Raw genomic sequence first — 20,697 nt, forward strand, 5'->3', positions numbered from 1 at the left:
TGTAGGTACGTTAGGCTACGCCTTTAATTTTTTAAGTATATAGGTACCCTCCGATGTGCGCATTGCATCGTTTCCCGGGCAACTGGCCGAGTTTAGGTCTAAGTTCTTCCGCATTCAACATTAAGAGCTAAGTATCTATGTACCAACTACCTAACCTACCTAGGTACCTACCTACATACACTACCCTAAATCTATACTGCTTGTAACTTTTAAAGTACCTTAACCTATTAATGCATATTAACTTTTACAACTGTCTCTCTAATAAATAGTGTCTATTTAACTAAAAACTAAAAACTGCATTGTATACAGTTATCTTGTTAGCATCCATGTCAAACTGCCAAATGCTGTATCCCGTGTCACGGCATTCAAGTTCCCGATAAGGCGCACGCTAGTTGCCGATGCTCGGGGAAAGGCATTGAGCTATTTAGCGTCGTGACCGCCGCTAAGCCATCTAAATCATCTAAATCCCGAATATGGCATAACTCTTAAATCCGACTCGATCGATTTCGCCATTTTGATTCCCGTTTTAAGTAGAGGTAACTAATCAGAGTAAACATCTCACCGCCGTCTAGCTCTAACCTCGTTTTTCTTCATTGCTAATAAGTGCAGTTTATTCAATTCTTATTACAGCAAGTTCAACAACTTTTAAATACCTAATCGACACATACTCCGAATAAGTGGAAGTAGTATTCTAACCTATACGAAAGAGTGAGTTACTGTCATGGCGGCTGATGACATCTCCGCTCAGCCCGTTCCGCCAGTCTCGGCGAACGGAAACTCCCTCATCCAAAGCAACGAAAGGACGCCGCTATTAAGCAATCAGAATGAGAATGATGTCTCGGCCGAGGGGTCTCCATTGATCAACAACGACGAAGAGCAGATTATCATCGTCGAAGAAGTGAAAGGGTTCAAGCTGTGGCTCATCCTCTTCACCTGCTGGATAGGTGTATTTCTCGGCGCCATCGATTCTACCATCATTGCCACCCTCTCAGCACCCATCTCTAGCGAGTTCCAATCCTTAAGTCTATTATCATGGCTCGCAACTGCTTACTTTATCTCAAATGCTGCCTGTCAACCCATCTCCGGGAGACTAACAGATATCTTCGGGAGAGGCCCGGGCCTCGTCTTTAGCAATATCTTCTTTGCTGTCGGCAATCTCATTTGTGGTCTCGCACGGGACCAAAGCGTTATGATCTTTGGACGAGTTGTCGCTGGTATTGGAGGCGGCGGTCTCATGTCCATATCCACTTTTCTTGGTACTGATCTCGTCCCTCTACGGAACCGAGGAGTCATCCAGGGGATCGGTAATATATGCTATGGAGCTGGGGCCATGTTAGGTGGCGTCTTCGGTGGTCTAGTCAATGACAACTCTTCTTGGGGTTGGCGTCTGGCTTTCTTGGTCCAGGTTCCCCTAGTTCTAGTCTCTGCGTGTCTAGTTGCCTATCTTGTCCGCATACCACCCAAAGTATCAGAGAAGTCATACTTAGCTCGCATCGACTTCACAGGTGTATTATCACTCATTGTATTTCTGGTCCTATTGCTGCTTGGCTTGAATGCCGGTGGGAATTTGGTCCCATGGATCCATCCCCTACCGCTAACTACTTTGCCGCTTTCGCTAGTAGCGTTTATTGCTTTCATTCTCTGGGAATCCCGTGCTAAACAACCGATCATCCCAGTGCGCCTCCTTTTAGATCGGACAGTCTTCACGGCCTGTATTACGAACTTGCTGGGCATGATGATAAACATGATGGCTCTCTTTTACGTCCCTCTTTACATGCAATCTCGCGGAAGTTCTTCGACAGAGTCTGGGGTAGTAATCCTTTTTGCACCTATCGGAATATCTATCTGTTCCATTGGAAGCGGTCTCATTATGAGAAAAACCGGTCGATATGGTATGTATAAAAAAACGCTGTCCCCGGGGCTTCAAACCCCTGCTCCTCACATTTACTTCCAATTTATCTTATGTTTAGTGCTTTATTCGGCATATATACTAACTGTGTAGTAGTAAGTTCCTAGTTACTTCTAGATTTAGCACCATATGCATCATTCCCTTTTTAGAGGTGGCGAGGTATTTAAGATCTTGAGTTACCTATACAATTTTCGCCCCTATTCCAAATTGAGACATTTATAGTAAGCAACTTCTGCGGTTTCCATAGAAGGCTAATATTGCAATAGTTGGCCTTAGGTATCTTTGCTGTATTACTTCAGGTCGCCTCTGTCGTCATCCTCACAACTCTCAATGAGGACTCGCCAGGATGGCACCTAATGATTGCGTTCCTACTTCTTGGTTCCGGCCAGGGCGGTATGCTTACTATTACGCTTCTAGCCTGTTTAGCAGCCGTAGACCACACCCACCAAGCTGTAGTTACTTCTGCTACTTATGCATTCCGATCTGTCGGTGGAACGGTCGGCGTTACGATCGCATCGACCATCTATCAAAACGTACTTAAAACTGAGCTATGGGGGCGATTTGGCGACCTTCCTGGGGCAGCGGAAGAGATTCATAGGATCAGAGATGATTTAGACGAGTTGAAGCACCTCCCCGACGGCTGGTATGACGGTGTCATAGCGTCATTTATGGAAGCCTTTAGGAGTGTGTGGCTTACGATGTTAGGGCTGGTGCTTCTGGAACTTGTTTGCATTTCCTTGATGAAGCAGCACAAGCTACATTCAACTTTATCTCGCAGTGAGAGGGAATAGATGCCCGCGCATGGACAACTACTCTTATTAGGAACATCATATACGGGAAGTGTGCGATAACGACCAGTCTGGGAGTCTTTGATTATGCATAGCGAGAGTTAAAAATGTTCTTTGTGGAAGAATAACTAAAAGCTAATAATAGAAATACCATAAAGGTTCATCCCAAGATGACCTTATGTTCGTTACACTATAGCATCCATCCATAAATACTAGTAGACTCTTCCGCCTTAACCCCCTATATTGTATAACAGTAAGCTTTTGATCATTGATGCCATTATGTTTATCTTACCTTTCTTGCCGCAACCCCTTTTCATCACTCATTCTCATAATTCTTCCATCGTACACAAAATCATCTTCTGCTAGCAAACTAGAGCTTAGCTTTCTTATATAGCATCGCCTTCTTCTTAGGTCATATCGTAACTACATAGGTAGGTTCGATAGAAACGTACAGAGCACGGCGAAGTATGCATTAAGACTGACGAGCATAGGCACTGTACAGGGCTCAAAGGCCAATATGACAAGAGCGAAAACGGCAGAGGAAACGGTGACAACGGTCAAGTACTCCGCGCGCGACCAATTCGTCTCTAAAAATAGGAGAGCGATGGGTAATAGCGAGAGTGACAGACTGCCAATTGCAAGAAAGACTTTGAGCAATAGCCGAAAGGGCCGTAAGCTATAGGTCATGTGTGGGCCGTCAGGAGGGATGGAGGATGGAAGAGAAGATCGGCTAAAAACTCGACAGAGGTGCTTCAGTGGTTTCTTTAGAGAGATGTTAGTCTGAAAAGCGAATGAAAATAAAGAGACCAATGGAAGGGGAGTGGGAAAGGGGGGGGGGGGGGGGGGGTTGATAAATCCAACTTGCCATGAACCAGCGATCGTTCGCATAGTACAGTAAAGATTCGAACCGCCGGAAAAACGCATCTGGCTCGGTACTAACAAAATCGTCTATGTAGCGCATAAATGCGCACGCCTGATCGTTAAGTCCCTGATCGCGTCGTAGCATTGCAAAGTGCGCTTCGTGTGCGCTCCGAGATACGCGCGGAAGTCTCCTAATATCGCGCTGCAGGAGAAGAAGCTGTACTGAGAAGACATCTAGCATTAGCCCGTGCGCTTTCACCTTCTATTCTGGGACTTACAGTATTCTTTGAGTAGAATCCTAGCGGCCGTGATCATATTCTCCCTCTGCGTCGCACGGTCGACCTCATCCAAGTTTGATCCTGGGCATTGTAACGGCAGATGTCCGACCCCTTGACGGCAGCGGGTGATGAATTTCTCGCGGTCGAAAGGAAGCGACCATAGGGGCTCTCCCCCCTCTTTCGCATCCTCGCAGTTCATCTTGTCTAGTTCGTTCTCGATGACGGAGAGCTTTAGTTCGTAAGACGTGAGTAGGTAGTGCGTCAGGGGGTCGAAGCCCCTATGGCTGTTGTGATTGCCAAAATACACCTGCTGCGACGCTATATTGGGCCAGCCACGAGGCGAGTAGTTGACTTGATTCTGTCATCAGGGGGATTTACCGTAGGGGATTTCATCTGGTAATTCAACTTACCGACATCTTCGTCTGTATAGAAGTTATCCTCCTCTAGGCCCGCTGCTTTCTTGGCTAAGGCATAGGCATTAATTAAAGAAGCATGTTGTTACCGTGGGATTATACATATTAACATACCAGTTGAAATCCTTTCGTATATGTTAGGATGCAATTGCGGCTTATAAGGGGTAGTTGGGGTTTGGCGAGCAATGTTGTTGTGTAACTGCATGTTGTTTAGCGGAAGCACCGGGATAGCACCGGATGAGTTCGACATGATGAGTAAAATTACTTTTATACGCTGCTCTGTATTACACGTTTATGCTAGTATTGCGGTTCGTTCTCTGGTATTTATATGCGGGGCATTAAGTTCACCGCCTGGCCCTGCCGGTCATATCGTCACATCGATCGTCGATACGAACACTAGTAAGAGCATTCACAGCTTTCTAATATGCTTGAATACCCAACTATAGCCCCCAAAGTGGCCGGAAAATTGGCCAGTATCGTGAGGAGGGTGTAGTGCGATTTGACCTTAAGAGAAGATGCTTCAACGCCGTGCGTGTAAAGCTCGAGTCGCGACGGGGCGGTGAAGATGGGGGCAGATGTCGGTGGAAGCCTCGTCAATATACTACGCTAAATCCTCCACTTGAAGGTGCTTACTTCTTAAGACAAAAGCGGTATCCTGAGGACGAACCAATGAAATATGGCGCGCAAACGAAGGAGTGCAGCATTTCAAAATGTTTGAGCTAACATCTACTCTTCTTGGCAAATCATCATTGATGACAGTCTAGTGTAGATTATAATACCTACCAAGGCAACCTCTTACACGCGACAATTCAATCATGTGAACCAGGCTTCTGGTATGAGGGTAACGCAGAAGCCACCTGGCGTAGAACCTATATGACTTCATCACCGCTTCTAGCGTTAGGCATCAAAGCCAAGCGTCTTATCAACGTATGTTCTTATGAATACGGCTGAGAGCCTCGATCACCAACATCGTGGCTATGGATATGACGGACAGGAGGTCAGGAGGCTGAGTTTTAACCATCGAAGTACCCACCTACCTACCTGTATGTGGATACCGTATTGCTCGAGGCTCTCTCGAGATCTGTTTGATATAGAAGCTGCCACTAATAGAGAGCAAAATAGGCTCTTTCCCCTAAAGCCGACAGTTTAACTATAATAGGCCTGCCCCTATATGATAAGTATTAGTTAGTTTCGTCTTCGGCGTAAGAAGAAGTTTGTTTACCAGTTATGCTATAGATCAACTCGATGGCTGCTGAGCGACGACATATTACAGAAGAATCTACTCCATCATGTTTGAATTACCGATAATGAAGTATATTCAACGAGCATGAATAAGATTAGTAAAGAGTAGGCGTGACATGTCTCCTACTGATGGCCCCGAGAGGAGTGTAAACTACCAGTGTGACACTTCGGCCCAAACGGGAATTTTCAATGTGGCTTCAAAAGATACCGAAGTGTCTCAGATCTCAAGCCATTAGGTATGTTGGGATACACAATAGAGGAGTTATTGACCTTAATGTACGGGAGAAATAAATGCGATCAAGAATATGATGCCAATGAAATCTAAGAGAGTCAGAGAATGGAAATTCCTTTATTACTATATCTTGTTCGTATTAACCCCGTCCAATCATGAAACGGCCGATGGAACTCCGACGATGTCACCAACTATAGATCATGAGGGAGGAAAGGTGGATAATATTGAATGCATGTCACATGGACATCTCGTTTGCAGTGAGACATGATACACAATGGTTGAACATCAAAAACTACTCACCCCCACCTTCCTTCCGAGTATCTAAATAGGAATAAGACCTAATTACCTCCCACTCCCACTTTGTCATTGTTTTCTTTCGACCTGATTACCATTCTTCAAAGACACCATGGCTAGACTAGAATGCACCCAGTCCATCTTTCATCAAGTCTCGCCCTCTCCTAGCCAGTCTCAATATGATGAAAGATAGCCCATGAGAGTTATAAAAGTAGTAAGACCAAAGATCATTATTAAACCAGCTTCGAGATATACTGACTAACCCTTCCGCTTACACAGCGAATATTGATTTGGGGGTGTAAGAGGGGTTCTGGCGAAGAGATTCATATAAAGCTCTTAGCCTTCCCTTCGAGATTGGTTAGACTATATGCATCTAGCTGGATGAGGAATGTTGAAAAATGATTGGAGGCCATGCGCGTGGCGCCAACACTCTGAAGAGGGACGTTTGATTGGCAAACGTATGTGCAGCGCAGGTGACAGTTTAGGAGCTGTCAGTTCGGGTATATCGCCAGATTTTAGCCAAGTCCGGGTTTCGGATGAAGGGTTCTCTGCACCCCGCATTTACATTTGAATTATCGTGGCAGCTTCAGGCCCCCGTTCTTTTCGGCAAGGTGTTCATTCTAAGTCCACCCGAATCGGCCCGTACCGATCAGCTATTGTCAAATTCCGACGACCACAGCTTCCGTTTCTAAATTATTGATCTCTGATTGGTCTCTAACTGGACTTCAACATCTTCGTTGAGAGATGTGAATATAAGAGGTAGAAAAGGAGAATGGATGCAATCTAAAAGCAGTTGTCGAGGTTTAAAAGACATCAACTTGGCCACCTACAGCAAACCTACAGCTACATTAGGTATGCTACCTAAATCAATATTAGGTAATCATGTGGCACACTGATTCGATAAGGGGACATCGATAAGGGGCATCGCGGAGATATTGTTAGGAGATCGAACCGCCGTCGGAGATTGAATGTCTTATCAACCAAACGGGACATTTTTTAATAAACCAGGAGGTTGGTTTGCCACTCGTGACGGACTGATGGACGGCCTAATGAACGGCCTGCATCGCAATATGAAACGGACAGAGAAAAAAGAAAAAGAAAAAAAAAGAGGAGGGGGAAAAGCCTGAGCTTATGGCTTATCGCAGGGCTGTGCGATGACAAGATTAACGAGCCGACGGAGAATTTCACTTTCATAATCTCATTTCTTACGAGACAACAGAATCTGAAAATGAGACTATTCAGATCCACACACTACACTAGACGTCATATGCTGTACACTACAGATATCAGATGTTGACACGTACTGAAAGACACATTCTACCTACCCAGGTAGCCAGGTTACCTGATATGACAGATTGACGCTGGGATGATATTCCTGGCAGTGTCCCTTGCCCTTGTTCACTCAGTGGGTCAAATATTAAAGCAACGCGCTGTCACTACACGTACTGCCGACCTCTTCCGATACTAGACCAATTCGCATCGACAGGGACAAGGACACCAGAAATTCCACTCGGCACTCCCGATTCTATTCTCATCAAGCTAGAATACAAGAATAGCACTAATAGCACTAGCTACATGCGGTCTATTGACTAGGTATTCTTCCGTATTCATTCTGAGGGTTTACTTCCACTGGCGCGGAAATGCAGAGCGCATGAGTACCTCAACCATAATTTGCCTAGCCCTATGATAGTAGCATCCTTTTTTTTGGTCTTAAGAGCCTCACCACGTCAAGCGTGCACGGTCTATCAACCATCTCCACCAATGCATCCTTGTATCCATGTTATCTCGGATGGCCTTTGCTTTAGGACGATAGGAGTCTCTTGGACAATATGCAACTGTGTACTCTTTTAAAACCCTAGGGTTTACTTTCTCGACTATGAAAATAGTTCCGCATCCTTATTACCAATAAATATGCGTAGAAACCTATTGCTCTTCATCCTTTCCGGAATTTACAATAGTATCCAGTCAAGACTACTGAGCAAAGAGTCCCTGATAAGAGGTAATGCCCCTATCTTATTGCCGTAGTCTCTGATTACTCAATGTTCTACGTCAATTACTTACACTACCCGTTAGACTAGCATTCGTTCTGAAGCCCAACCAAGTACAATTCTCAGAATCCTTCTTATGAGTCCAAGTCACCAAGTTGAGATCGCCGATCGACATTCTTTCTATGCACAACACCATGTGTGGACTTTTCAATTGGTCGCGGAAGGACAGAAAAGATAGTCATAGACCGAAACAAGGACGCGGTGGTTCGAGGGGAACGTATCTCTATACCACGGAACAGACACATTCCCCTCTTTCCAATCCCCATCCCCTGTTAACCGAAAACTCACGAAGGAGGGGTTAAAGGACTACGAAGAAATGTCAACGACCGGACTTTGGGACTAAGACTTAACTATGGAATCTTATACTAAGAGTCAGGCGATGTATATACTTGCCTTACTGGAACAGGGAGATACCGCTCCTACGTACCTACCCTATAGAAAAACCACCAAGACTCCATCTTGGCACTATTAAAATCGAAATGTACCCAAGTTACATAGATAGACTAGAACCACCCAATCAATAAGTGTTATCAATGTTCGCGTAATAAAGATATGGCATTAATTTATGTAAAGAGATGTAAACCAATCGTTAAAAAGTAGTGAAAAGGAGGCATGTTGTATCATCGCTGTTATGCACGTGAAATTGTATACAATAGTAACATTCAACCAATCCTCCATTATAACAGGAACAAATTGAGTGAGTCTAGCAAAATAAATCTTAAGTGAGGTACCTAACCTAGACAGGGTACAGTCTTAGGAGAAATTGACGTTCTTGGGGAAAATGAAAAATTGGCATTCTTGCATTTCACATATTAGGTATGCTTTCCTTGGGCCACCACTTGAGCTCCGCCATCAAGCGACTCCGAAACTCATTTAATTGTTTTTTAAACTATAGTAGAGAGTGCGATAAGTACTAAGTAATAACATAGTTACATAATTCTAGGCACAACTGGAGCGGGATTATGTTACCGACCTGACCATAGCTAATCATGTATCTCACCTTCGCAATAGACACACCGTATCTACGGGAAGAGAGCTCCGGGTAGGGAAGAATGCTCTCGGACGGGAACTCCACTTGCCGAACCAGTGTAAAGGATAAATTAGAATAGGTGAGTTAAAATAGCATCCGCCACTACTTGTTCTAGTACATTGGACATGGCGGGGGTGTAGATATGTAACACGCAAGTAAGTATACGGTACCTCACCATAGTCGGGCGACAGTCCAACTCTGCTAACCCAAGTCCCAGCCCCAACAATTACTTGAAAATTCTTTATTCTGCTACGTCAAAAGATTTCTTGCTCCACATATGCGGCCTGAAATTGGCCGTCAGATAGGCGTACACGTATTATGCGGTTACTGCCACTACCTGGAGCATGCTGGCCAGCGCTAGAACATGCAGAAGCAATACCCATGTTCAGTAATATAGTAAGATTATGTCGATTAGCCCTCACCTACTTCCACAATAAGGAATTGGGTTGATGAGCGCTGAATATTTGGATGATGGACTGACAGCCTCGTCTGTGCGCACTGCAGGACCCCCGTCGATGTAGAAAAAGGTTGAGGGTTACCTATTTACCTGTTAAATGATGTAGGGTAGCCTTGAAATACCTAGGTACCTACTTAGCTTAGCCGTCCTATTTTACATTTACGTGCCTTAATTTACATTCCTTACTTGGCCAGGTGCATATGCCAACCTGCACATCCTAACTTTTCTCAGGTAGAAAACTTTTCCGTAGTGTATAATACTCACTGTGCTAGTACTTAGCTCTCTAGCGTAGCGCTTCAGAGAACATTTCACTAAACCCTAGGATACGGCAAGATATTTTGACGAGGCTGGCTACCTCTTATCGACAAGATGAGGCCTTTGGCGGATTCGGACCTAGCATTAAGGAGTAAATTATGGATATATTAGCTGGGTAATATGATTATATGTGGATAGTGTACCAAATACCCGGATAGAATGAGGGTTAATCAAGGCTTGGAATAAGTAAATAAGCCTGACACGTTATGCCTCGAGGCTGCTACGGTAACGCGTTGAGGTGGTGGTGAGCTCAAAGAAGTTAGTACTACTTCTATAAATATAAAAGCGAGACACGTGTACTCTAGCTAATTTCAAGAACAGAAGTCTTGGGTACATGGAAGAATGTAGAGAACATTCACATCATGCACGACCTGGTGTCTCCTACCAATCATGTCTAAGGGGAGCGGTACACCTTCACGCGTTGCGCTTGTTAGGCCTATGTTATCTAAGCGGAAAGCCGAACCAGTAAAAACCCCCGAATTTCAACGTCATGTCATCGACTCTATCATTTTCAAGGAATTCCGCTTTCCTTGTAGGGTATTTTACATCCGACATTTAATAGGAATAGCTGAGTTTCTTGGATTACGCAATAAAAGCTAGGTACACGGATTGAGTAAATTTTGGTGAAATTGGATCAATATCTATATGTAAGGTAAGGGGAAGTCCATGTGTAATATGTGATTGGCCCGGATTACTCACTTGATAGAAAGCAGTCCTACCTCCCAAACACGAAATCGTTACATGCAGTTAACAGATAGTCTATATAGGTCTTTATCTGGAATGTTCTACTTAACTCAGTATCTATCTTACTTGATGGCTGGTTTATATAACATTAAAGTTACTTTTAACAGGAATATATACCCTGTACTATATATATATGCCTAAGGTTTACCAAGATATTGTGTCAAATGCGAGTAGAGATTTCTTATTCGGAGCACATTTCTTATTGTCTTATGCAATTTTTCCCTGCCTTACAAGAAATAATAAGAAATAAGTTAAAAGAAATGAACGACGAAGAAGGTAGGGTCTTATTAGGGTATAAATAACTTGAGGGTTGACTTAGAGGTAGATTCAGTAGTCGATCTACTGGGAATGAGCATATAAGATGCGTGTAGCGCCTTCATAAAAGGGAGGTATCTATTGTTCAATCTATCGTGATAAATACCTACCTATGGTGCGATGTAAACTTTCGGCTTTGTGTTACCCAGGGGTTAACCTCTAATTAAGATCTAATGCGTCATATATGTATCACGAAGGAACGTAGGCAGTGATATAGTAGGGGGAGCGTACTGTAAAATTCAACAATCAACCTTCTTTAAAAGAGCGTCTCGTTTAGCAAGCACCCGCCTCAACACCGTTCAAAAAGGGGTTAAGTCTTTCCCTGCTCAAGGTTCGATAGGAATGTGACAAGTACCGCCATATATGCGCTCAAGCCGATGAGGATGGTGTCCCAATTGCAGTTCAAACAGGCCAAGGCAGCTACAAATGCAAAGTTGAAAGCGACCACGACTATAAAGGACTCGGCCCTAGATAGGTTCACGAGGAGAAGTATAGCAACTGGGGAAAGCAGTAGTACTCCGCTCATGAATACTACTACGACCTTGAGGAGAAAGACTAAGATCCAGTTGTCAATTTCGAGGTTAGAGTTTCCGCGCGTTCGCGCAAGGATCTTCTTGATAAACTTGGAAAGGTTAATTAAATATTCGATTTAGGTACAGTGTATAGAAGATGAGTACTCACTCTTTTGATGGGCGTGTCCCCGTATATTAATGTTTCAAAGTGCTGATGCACGCGGTTGGTAACTGTCGTAACGAAGTCGTCATTCAAATATAGGAACTGGTATGCTGGTGCATCGAGTGCATGACGGTTCCTCACCTCGTCATAGAATGCCCTGTGTTCTCTTCTAGAGATACGTGGCAGTTTCTCCATTTCTTTACCAAGTAGGAGTAACTCATCTTCAAGCCACTATTTGTTATTATTTTTACTTAGGACTAGCTCGCGGGTATAGTACTAACCGTAATTCTTCAATCTCGGCATTGCGGATTCTAGGATTAGATCTTTGTTTTCCCATATGCTATTATCGTTCGTATTCTTCTGCTCCTCCTTTACTAATTTCGATGTTGTCGGGTTTGTTTGGAGAAAGGCAGGCTGATATTGAGCCTGAGATAGAGTGTGGCCGGAGAGCAACGTTTCCGGAACAAATGGAAATGAATTTAATCTGGAGGCATTGCTTTCCTTGTCTTTTTCATCGAGCTCTTCTAGTTTCTTCTCGAGGTACGCGAGCTTCGTTTCTTGGTCTAGGAGGACCCGATGCAGAAGGTAGGAGAAGCGTCGATGAATACTGAAATTGGGATAGTATAACTGAATAGCGGCAATAGAAGGCCAACCTTTAGGCGCTCCGTTCACTATCTTGTAGATTAGCTAAAATATTGGCCATCCAATGTGTATACCTAAATTACTCACTAATGTCAGAGTCTCCACGAAAGTTTCCATACCCAGTGTCATCGTTCCCGGTTCCTAGAAGAAGTATTAGCTGCGGATAGGATGTTAAGGGATGCTTAAGTCGCACCAGGCTCTGTAGGATCTTCATCAGCACCGCTGCTACCGGGGATCCTATTCATTGCATGGCCCTCTTCTAAGCGAGCCGGCGTAGTCATAATGAAGAATTGTGAAGGAAAGGGGCATTGGATTTGTCAATAGGAACATGATACCTAGTGGGTGCGGGGCCCTAATAAGTATCCGTAATATATGCATCGTATCTTTCCCGACAAGAGGGAAAAGGACAAGGCTTCATCCTATCGCTTGAGGATTAGGTGAAGTAGCTGTTGCGGCTCTGCGAACTCGGCAGATTGAGAGTTAGAGAGATTGACCCGACAAATGGGAGCGCCGTGATTCGTTAGAATAGACTCACATCCGTGACAGACATATTGCCGCGCCCTAGTCTCTATTGGTTAACTGCTATTTGTACGATGGCTTCCCCCCGCAGCAGATAATGCACAGTAATACTGTCTAAATATTTGATGGAACCAACATCCGCTCACTTCGTTACATTAGCCTTAAGCACTTATAGCTCTCACATGAAAGAAATCTACTAGTATATATCTCTACACTTAACATATCTATAGAATTTAGAGGCCAGAACTACTCGATTACAGGTAGGTACCTTTAGTTGAATCCAAGTCTATAGCTTAAGGAGAAAACGAAGAGCTGCTTGTAAGAATACTTGCGGTCCCGTATAGTGTGGAATTTCAATTACTCGCTACAAGATAGCTATTCTTCTAATACTTGATTCACATCGCGGTAGAATCAATATGTTGATCCTTGTATTAACTATATTGACTCGGATACCTGCTTGTTTTGTATCTCCTTAATGCTAATAAGAGAAAGTTGACGGCTTTCGCCGATAAAACTAGGTACTTGTTTCCAGGTAGTTTTAATCTTGATCATCTTAACGTCTACATTATTCCCTCTCGAACTTGTTTAATAATAACAATGTAGTAGACACAAGGTCATTGAGAAATCGATGAAACGTTGTATGGTCTGGCTAAGAGCAGAGGGGTAAGTTTTACACATGCTTTATATACTTAGAATAGGGGATAATTACCTACTCTCGGGGGTTTAGGCTTGTATTTTCGTACCGAGCCATTCTTAGTCCCTAGCAGGGATAGCGTGCTATCACGATTTAAAGACCTACACGGTCGCGCGAACTTTCTTTTGACGATTGTTATTATATTCATTCATGGTTTGTAGGCATAAATTCCTCGAAATGCGAATTCATTCTTATAAATATCATAGACACGTTACTAACCAAGGTATAAGGGCTAGATGGAACTAGGGAAACGTGTAAGTACTTAACAGCAACGATTGCATTATAACTTAAAGGTTAGGGAAAAAAGGGGGCTGATCGTAATATCAAGTAGAATCCATAGGTATAAAAGGTAGATTACCTATTACACTCTTACCTTAGGTACTCTCCTCTGAGTCTTGTCATTTTTCTGGGTAGCTAATCATTTTACAGGCACCTTCTCACTTGGGCTTCCGGTAACAACAATACACGCCACCGTGGCTTTTTACTTTTGATATCTCCAAAAATTTAACTACCTACTTCTTACGAAACGAATATGAATATTTTATCAAAATACTGTTAGTTTGGTAACTCCTACTTACTGGTCCCTATTGGCACTATAGTTTGTGTTGGCTGTAAAGGGGCACCGATTTCACATCAAATACCCCTCTTCTCTACCATTTCTTACTAACTTGGTTATAGCCGGTCCCGCTCTTTCGTAAGAGGCGCGACAAGCGCCTATAATACTTCACGATAATGATCTCAACATCTTATTCGTTGGTTACGAATCTGCAAGACCCTATGGCGTGCAGCAACAGCATCCCGATATGTGGATATTATCGGAAGTAACTACGTACAGAAGACGATATCTTATTCGATATCTGATATCTGTATTCCGTATTTCGGACCTGCTTCTTCGGATCCGTTAGGGCTGAAGTTTAATGGGTACTAACTACCAAAAAAGGGACGAACTTTCCTCGGGAAGATCCGTCAAATAGTGGAGATATCCGCTAATCTACCCCAGATTCGATCCTGGGATTGAAAGTGATAGGGCACGGACCACATACCTAATTCATACCTCCTTATACAAAGTTGTAAGCTGCATTCCTTTTTCCTACCCTTAAGTAAAGTAAAAAATTGAATAAAATAAAGCGAAACTAACAAAACTTAAAGGGTTTATAAGATAAAAAGCTACATTCATTTAAAATCGATGTTCAAGTTCATCTTGTTGGCTTCAAAAGATAGGATACAATCTCAAAATCGAAAATTCACGTACCCCACCAATCGGGTATGAATCAATAAGATAATTTAATCAAGCTTAACAACGGTCGATCGAATTGGAAGAAACTATTTCTGAGAAATTTCGATATAAACACATGAATGAATGTTACAATATGGACTTTAATCGATGTTTCTTATGCGCTCAAACTTGATTTAGAACGTTAAGTTCAATCGGGGGGTGCTAGGAATAGGGACGGGTTGCTACAAATAGCGACGATGAGGGGCCCTTATCTACCTGGATTACATCTACTATTCAACCCGATGTTACGCCTGGAAGGACCTCTACAAACATCAATATTCGCCTATTTTTTTTCTTTTGGCAGGGCATCTGCGAAGAAATGGGTTAATACCATATTTCTCCAATCCGACGTGGGAATGGCATTAGGTCTATGAATAAGAAAAGATGAAAGAGATCCAACGAGTCCAACTTTAGGCCAGGGTTACCAGGGTAACCTCTGGCGCTGAGTGTACCAGCCGCCCGGAATTTTGGTGCCAGAAGTCGATTTCTTCAACGCAAAAACCTGGTTGTTTTTGCCTCCCGTACAACATTTCGAAAAGTACCTATACATTTGACGATTTATCGAAACCTATACTCTTCAGGGCTAGTTACCTACTTTGTGGGATGCAGGAATAAATATGAAATTCTTGGTAGCGATTGGATTTAGCGTATTCTGGTGTACAGCAAGGTTGTATTGGACCCAATGCATCAGCATACTGCCCAGCTACAAACCCACTGAGCTCTCAGTTACCTACAATTATCTTCGATACATTTCCATCGCGTTGTACTCTATACTCCGCCCCGTTCTAGTAAGGACTATCATCCCTATCCTTAAATTAGTTGTTGAGTGTATAGGCAACTAGTAATTTCCCACTGCAAATATCGTTAGCTAAGTTCACAGCCATACCTGGAAAAACTCTTTCCTTGGACAGAAAACCACCCGCGTCTCCCCCTGTTCCGCACGACGCTTCCCGGTTACCCATGCTCGGAATGTGTCAAGGACGCGTTCAGATATCCCAAACAATAAATAGGAGTACACGGCCACTATTTAATTCATGATGTCCTCCTAACCATCATAGCTCCAGACATATATCCTCAGCACCTCATCGCTACTTACAGCAGGGCACTTAGTATCGACAATTGTCCAATAATCCTCAGTTACATCAGTCTCAAAAGGCAAGCACCCTATTTTGTCTATATAACTTCATGCTATAATGCAGTCTAAGCAATATATTAATTCCAGTTTGCTTTAGAGATCCAGAGATCCGCGCAAGTAGTACCTGATCATCTCTCTCCAGCATCCAACACCTTCGACATCTTCGGTCGATATACCAACTCCTAAACGGACATACACAATTTAAGATCCTTTTACCATCCAGACTCATAATGCCTTCGGCTGGAGCAGACGGAAACTCTAGAAGGGGTGGGGAGACGATCTATGTGGGACATCAGGAAGTATGCGAACAGAATCCGGAAGCCAAACCCGCCGTTGGTCGTAATATCTTGAGGGATATATTGGGAAAGCTGATGGGAGCGAAAGGCGAGAAGCACGTAGGGGGTGAACACGATTTGGATCCGAAGCCAACTAAATGAAGGGAAATCGGTTGACTTCTCGCAATGTACAAAGCTTTACAGTATTGTTATATCGAAAGAGGTGCAAGACGATCGGTATGCCCTCACACAATTTACCTTTCGCATTCCAAATAGACCATTGAATCCGGGAATACAAGTCTATGTCATACAGTTGTAAACAAGCAGCAATGTCCTCGTAATGTAAATATCGCTTGATCGAAAGATGCAGTGCCTGCCCAGGTCAAATATTTGAGTTCTTATAGATATAATTCTCGAACCTAGCGATTGATTGGCTTCAACCGCTAAACTCCAAGCACTCTTGTCGCCCTCATGACTATGGTAGTTTCGTATTGACAGTATTTTACCGCCCCTATATGATACCTGGGTCTCGAAAGACTAAATCGACTATGGCAAGCTGAAGTGTTACTTCGCATTAGCAACGTAAGAAAACTCAAGTACCTAAAACGGCGTCTACGGGAGGCATAGCTCAGAGGGGGTATATTGGATCAGATAGATCGGATTAGTTATAGATGGTAATAGAAATTAATATCGTCTAGTGTATATCCAGAACTCTTTCGCGTGTCTTGATGTTTTAGAATCTATAACTATGCTACGATTGCTGGGTGTTTAGGAAAATTTTAGGTATTGCTACACTACCCCTTTTCTCTACAGCATCTATACGCTGCCTAATGCGACCCGCGGTGGTTTGCCAACCCTAATTTCACGCACATTCTCGCTCCAGTAGATTCCAAGAGATAAATCTAGTATAAATGTACGTCAATAAATAATTTATGCTTAACTTCTATTACTACCTATAGTCTTTAGGACTGGGGAGATTAGAAAATTTTAGTCTACGTCTTATCCCTTGTGTGCGTCGGAAGACTCACCCGGAAAGTACACGATCATCCCGCCGTCTTCTTTTCCTCGTCATGATACCCACATCTTACGCCCGAGTTCTATACGTAGAAAGTTCCAGATGCAGGAACCGCCACGTTGTGGTTGTTTCCCAGTGACTAAGAACTAGTCTAATTAAGATTAAGTATGACACCTTTGCATGAATTTCATCTTTAGGTGTGATAGGGTTTGTAGGTATCGTATCATATTTTAGACCCCAAACTGTCGGTCCATGTGCATGCAGGCAAGTAAGCTGCCCAATGCAACAGTCCAGACACGAGACATTGGACCAAAGTAATGATTAATACGCACGCGATAGTTTCATGTTCCGTAATATGCATCTTAATCAAAACTACCTACCTAATTTCTTGCTCCTGTATTTATGATCTGCATTGACAGCTAGTCACTAATCAACAGGAGGGGCGGTGTGATCCAGTTGGGATGATATATATGCAGTGTGAGTGATAACCGGCAGATGTTAGCTTCTGGGATCGTGTAACGCTACGTCAATAGACCCAGGTTTTATTCATGCCCAGAACCAAAAGGTGAGAAATCGGTGGCTGGTATGTACACAGTGTTGAGGAACTACTTAATATGTACGCTGTAACTATATACAACTTGAACCATCTATGTACTTATACGTATATAGACTAGAAACTATGTTGATCGTAAAGGTTAATAAGTCTCCTTTGAAAATTTGATAGCCAAATGTTAACAAATGCTTGTTGTATGACGCAGCGCGACATACTCTCCGCATGAGGTAAACAATACGAACATATTTAATGAACAGATCATATGCATAATTCGTTCAGGCTCCTTACCATAGCGGTAAATATTTCAAAATTGACTGACAAGACTAGCTAGTTTCCGCTGCTAGAAGTATACGAACATAGAATACTATGGGTTGAGAAACTTCTTTAAAGCCGAGTTTTATTTATTGGCGCTGTCTATCGAGTCTCCGGCCTTGAAATTCAGGCCCTGAAGAAAGTAACATGATTGAAATGTAATGTACACCAGCTTGTAACGCCCTTGAGGGGGGTCATGATGTATAGAGTACCTCTCTCATAAGTCACCTTGGTTTCATGGTACGGCTTAAGTTATCCAATCATGTTTAGGTATTGCCCATTGAAGGGGGGCTTCACGCGTATAACAAGTTAGATACATATCTTCGCGGCAACTTGACCACTCATAGCGAAGCTGTCGGCTCCGTTCCTAACCTCATATGACCCCCTATCAATGTTATATTTTATTTAAAACATTTCTCCTTTCGAGAACAATTAAGGTTGCCTATCATGTCACAGAGTGATATAACTAAGAGGAATTATAATTTAAAATTATTCACATGTGTTTCTTTTCCGTTAGGTAGGTGAAGAAAACAACTAATAATATACGTATTATCAAACGCCCGACGCAGCTTGCATCCAACACATTTTCCATCTTCCACATAAAATAAGCCCTAACGTTGGCAAGGATTCTTATCTCGTAGGGTTGAAAAAAAAATCTATAAATAGAATATTAGCGAAATTGAGAACGAGGCTGCCGTCGGCCATCGTGAGAACCGTACGTGACTAAAACGGCTGAGTAGGCCGAGAAGCCGATAAGCATTTTGTCAAGCTTCTTGCCTAGGAGAACTATGGCGAAGATAAATGCTTCGCCGAAGTAGACTACCACTGCTAGATATTCCCATTTATCCATTGGCCGAAGGAGCAAGGTCCCGACACGTATCATTAAGATAAGACTGTTCGTCATAGCAAGATGGCCTTTCTTGGATGATACCATCCTTCCTGTATACAAGAAGGCGACCTACTATACTGTATAATCTTAGAACTCTATCTAAATAGTCTCTAGATTGAGTTAGAACATTCTCACAAATTCTATTCTATATTTCCATGCAGTACTTAGGGGTGTATAAAACATACAGTAAGGGGAGGTCTACCGTGTACGAGAGCTGCAAAAGCTTGGTCGGCTCGTCCGGTCCACGTGCTCAAAAAGTCGTCCTAGAATGTGATGAATTTGAAATGCTTTCTCTGCAGCAAGTTCTCGGCCTTTAGTGAGCGAAATAAGCTTGTTTATTCTCAACGACTTGTTCGCGATAATTTCCTTTTTGGTATGTAAGTAGAATCGATGCAGCTAGGATACCTAGCTAACATAAGCTACTCCGTTAAAGAACCGATCACTTACAATAGTGCTTAAGCCTGCTAAGCAGTGTCTTCATGGCTTTCTTGTTGAGTTCTTCTATCTTGACCTTGTACTAGCACGTTTACTCGACAGGCGTATCGGATGTAAAATTAACAACTGCTTCCGTACCATTATAACATTCGCTAGACTTATACTCATTAAGTTGGGAAGCACACTTGCAATGTGAGTAAAACATTGACGAAGACTGAATATAATTTTTATCTAACTATCCACCTTCTACCTGGTAATCGAGCCCTTCGTCCATTTCGTCTTAGTTTCGCAATGGTTCTTCCATATCTTCAATCTCGCTCTGATCATTCAGTAGGAGTTGATGCCAAAGTATATCGTACTGCCTATGGTGGCTCTTATTGTGCGATAGGCCCTGCAAGACGGCGGCCCGGGCCCAACCCTTGAGCGATTCAGCTCTATCAAACGGTAAAATTCAAACTAGGATAGGGGTATTAGGTATATATACACATTCCTTCAAGCCTAATGATCCGATTAGTAATATTTACTGTATCCCCAGAACTCTCTATAACTAACGATTATTAGTATACTTGACTATATGTCATAGTAAGTGGGAAAATAACTGTCTCTAGATTTAAAGAGCCTTATTGGGGCAATATCTGCATTAGAATGTGGAGTAAATATAGGGGCATTACCCCTTTCGGCCTGAGAAATATTGTCCACAATATGGTATGATGACGAGACATGGTCCGCCAGATAATGGAGATTATCTGCTAGTTAGTTAGGTTCTTAAATACCTACCTAGGTAAACAACAATATTCGAAGTCTTTAAGATATGTTAGAAATGTTTAATCACGGCCATGAGCGCTTATGTATCTTACTCAGTTCATTTATGAAGCGTTGCGACTAGTTTGCAGCTCAACTAGACGATTTGTCTCAGGTAATGGTGTAAGGACAGCGTTTATCATCTTCGGTGTCTCTTCGGATGGTTAGCTACCGGGATTCAAGCCTTGGGGTCTACAAGACTAGGTTAATAGAGTCGTGTTTGTGACAATCAATGTAGAGGGTGCGATCACTTAGTTGAGAATTATGCTAGGCTCCTAGCGTTTATTCACCAAACGTATCCATAAGGTAGCAGACACTGTAACCAATAATCATGCCTCGAGTAAAAGTAAATTCAGATAATAACTTATGGAAGATACCTAAAAGAGGCAACTGGGCTAGGATTATTTACGATTACTATTGTGTTCTGAGCAGCTACGCATTTACTATCGTATCAACCACTTTTAAAGATTAAATGTTATATTACATGACATAAACACCATAAAACATACTTATACCTTAAACCGACTTGAAGATTGAACATAGAACTTGA

General features: G+C 42.8%; 2 protein-coding genes across 2 annotated transcripts; both read right to left on the reverse strand.

The window, feature by feature from the left end:
* Window positions 1–1,090: 1,090 nt before the first annotated feature.
* On the reverse strand, window positions 1,091–4,499 carry GL218_08222 (uncharacterized protein; the record flags this gene model as incomplete). The annotated part of the gene is made up of 5 exons (XM_033585019.1): window positions 1,091–1,273; window positions 3,638–3,780; window positions 3,837–4,187; window positions 4,247–4,300; window positions 4,364–4,499. 5 exons carry the CDS (start codon window positions 4,497–4,499, stop codon window positions 1,091–1,093), a joined length of 867 nt encoding a protein of 288 aa, XP_033440964.1.
* A 6,737-nt stretch (window positions 4,500–11,236) lies between these two features.
* GL218_08223 (uncharacterized protein) lies at window positions 11,237–12,524 on the reverse strand (the record flags this gene model as incomplete). Its single annotated transcript, XM_033585020.1, has 5 exons — window positions 11,237–11,548; window positions 11,608–11,669; window positions 11,883–12,272; window positions 12,331–12,384; window positions 12,437–12,524. The coding sequence occupies 5 exons, from the start codon at window positions 12,522–12,524 to the stop codon at window positions 11,237–11,239; spliced, it is 906 nt and encodes a 301-aa protein (XP_033440965.1).
* Window positions 12,525–20,697: the final 8,173 nt, after the last annotated feature.

Source organism: Daldinia childiae (genome assembly GCF_008694065.1).
Source record: "Daldinia childiae strain JS-1345 chromosome Unknown Scaffold11, whole genome shotgun sequence".
Taxonomy (NCBI): Eukaryota; Fungi; Ascomycota; class Sordariomycetes; order Xylariales; family Hypoxylaceae; genus Daldinia; species Daldinia childiae.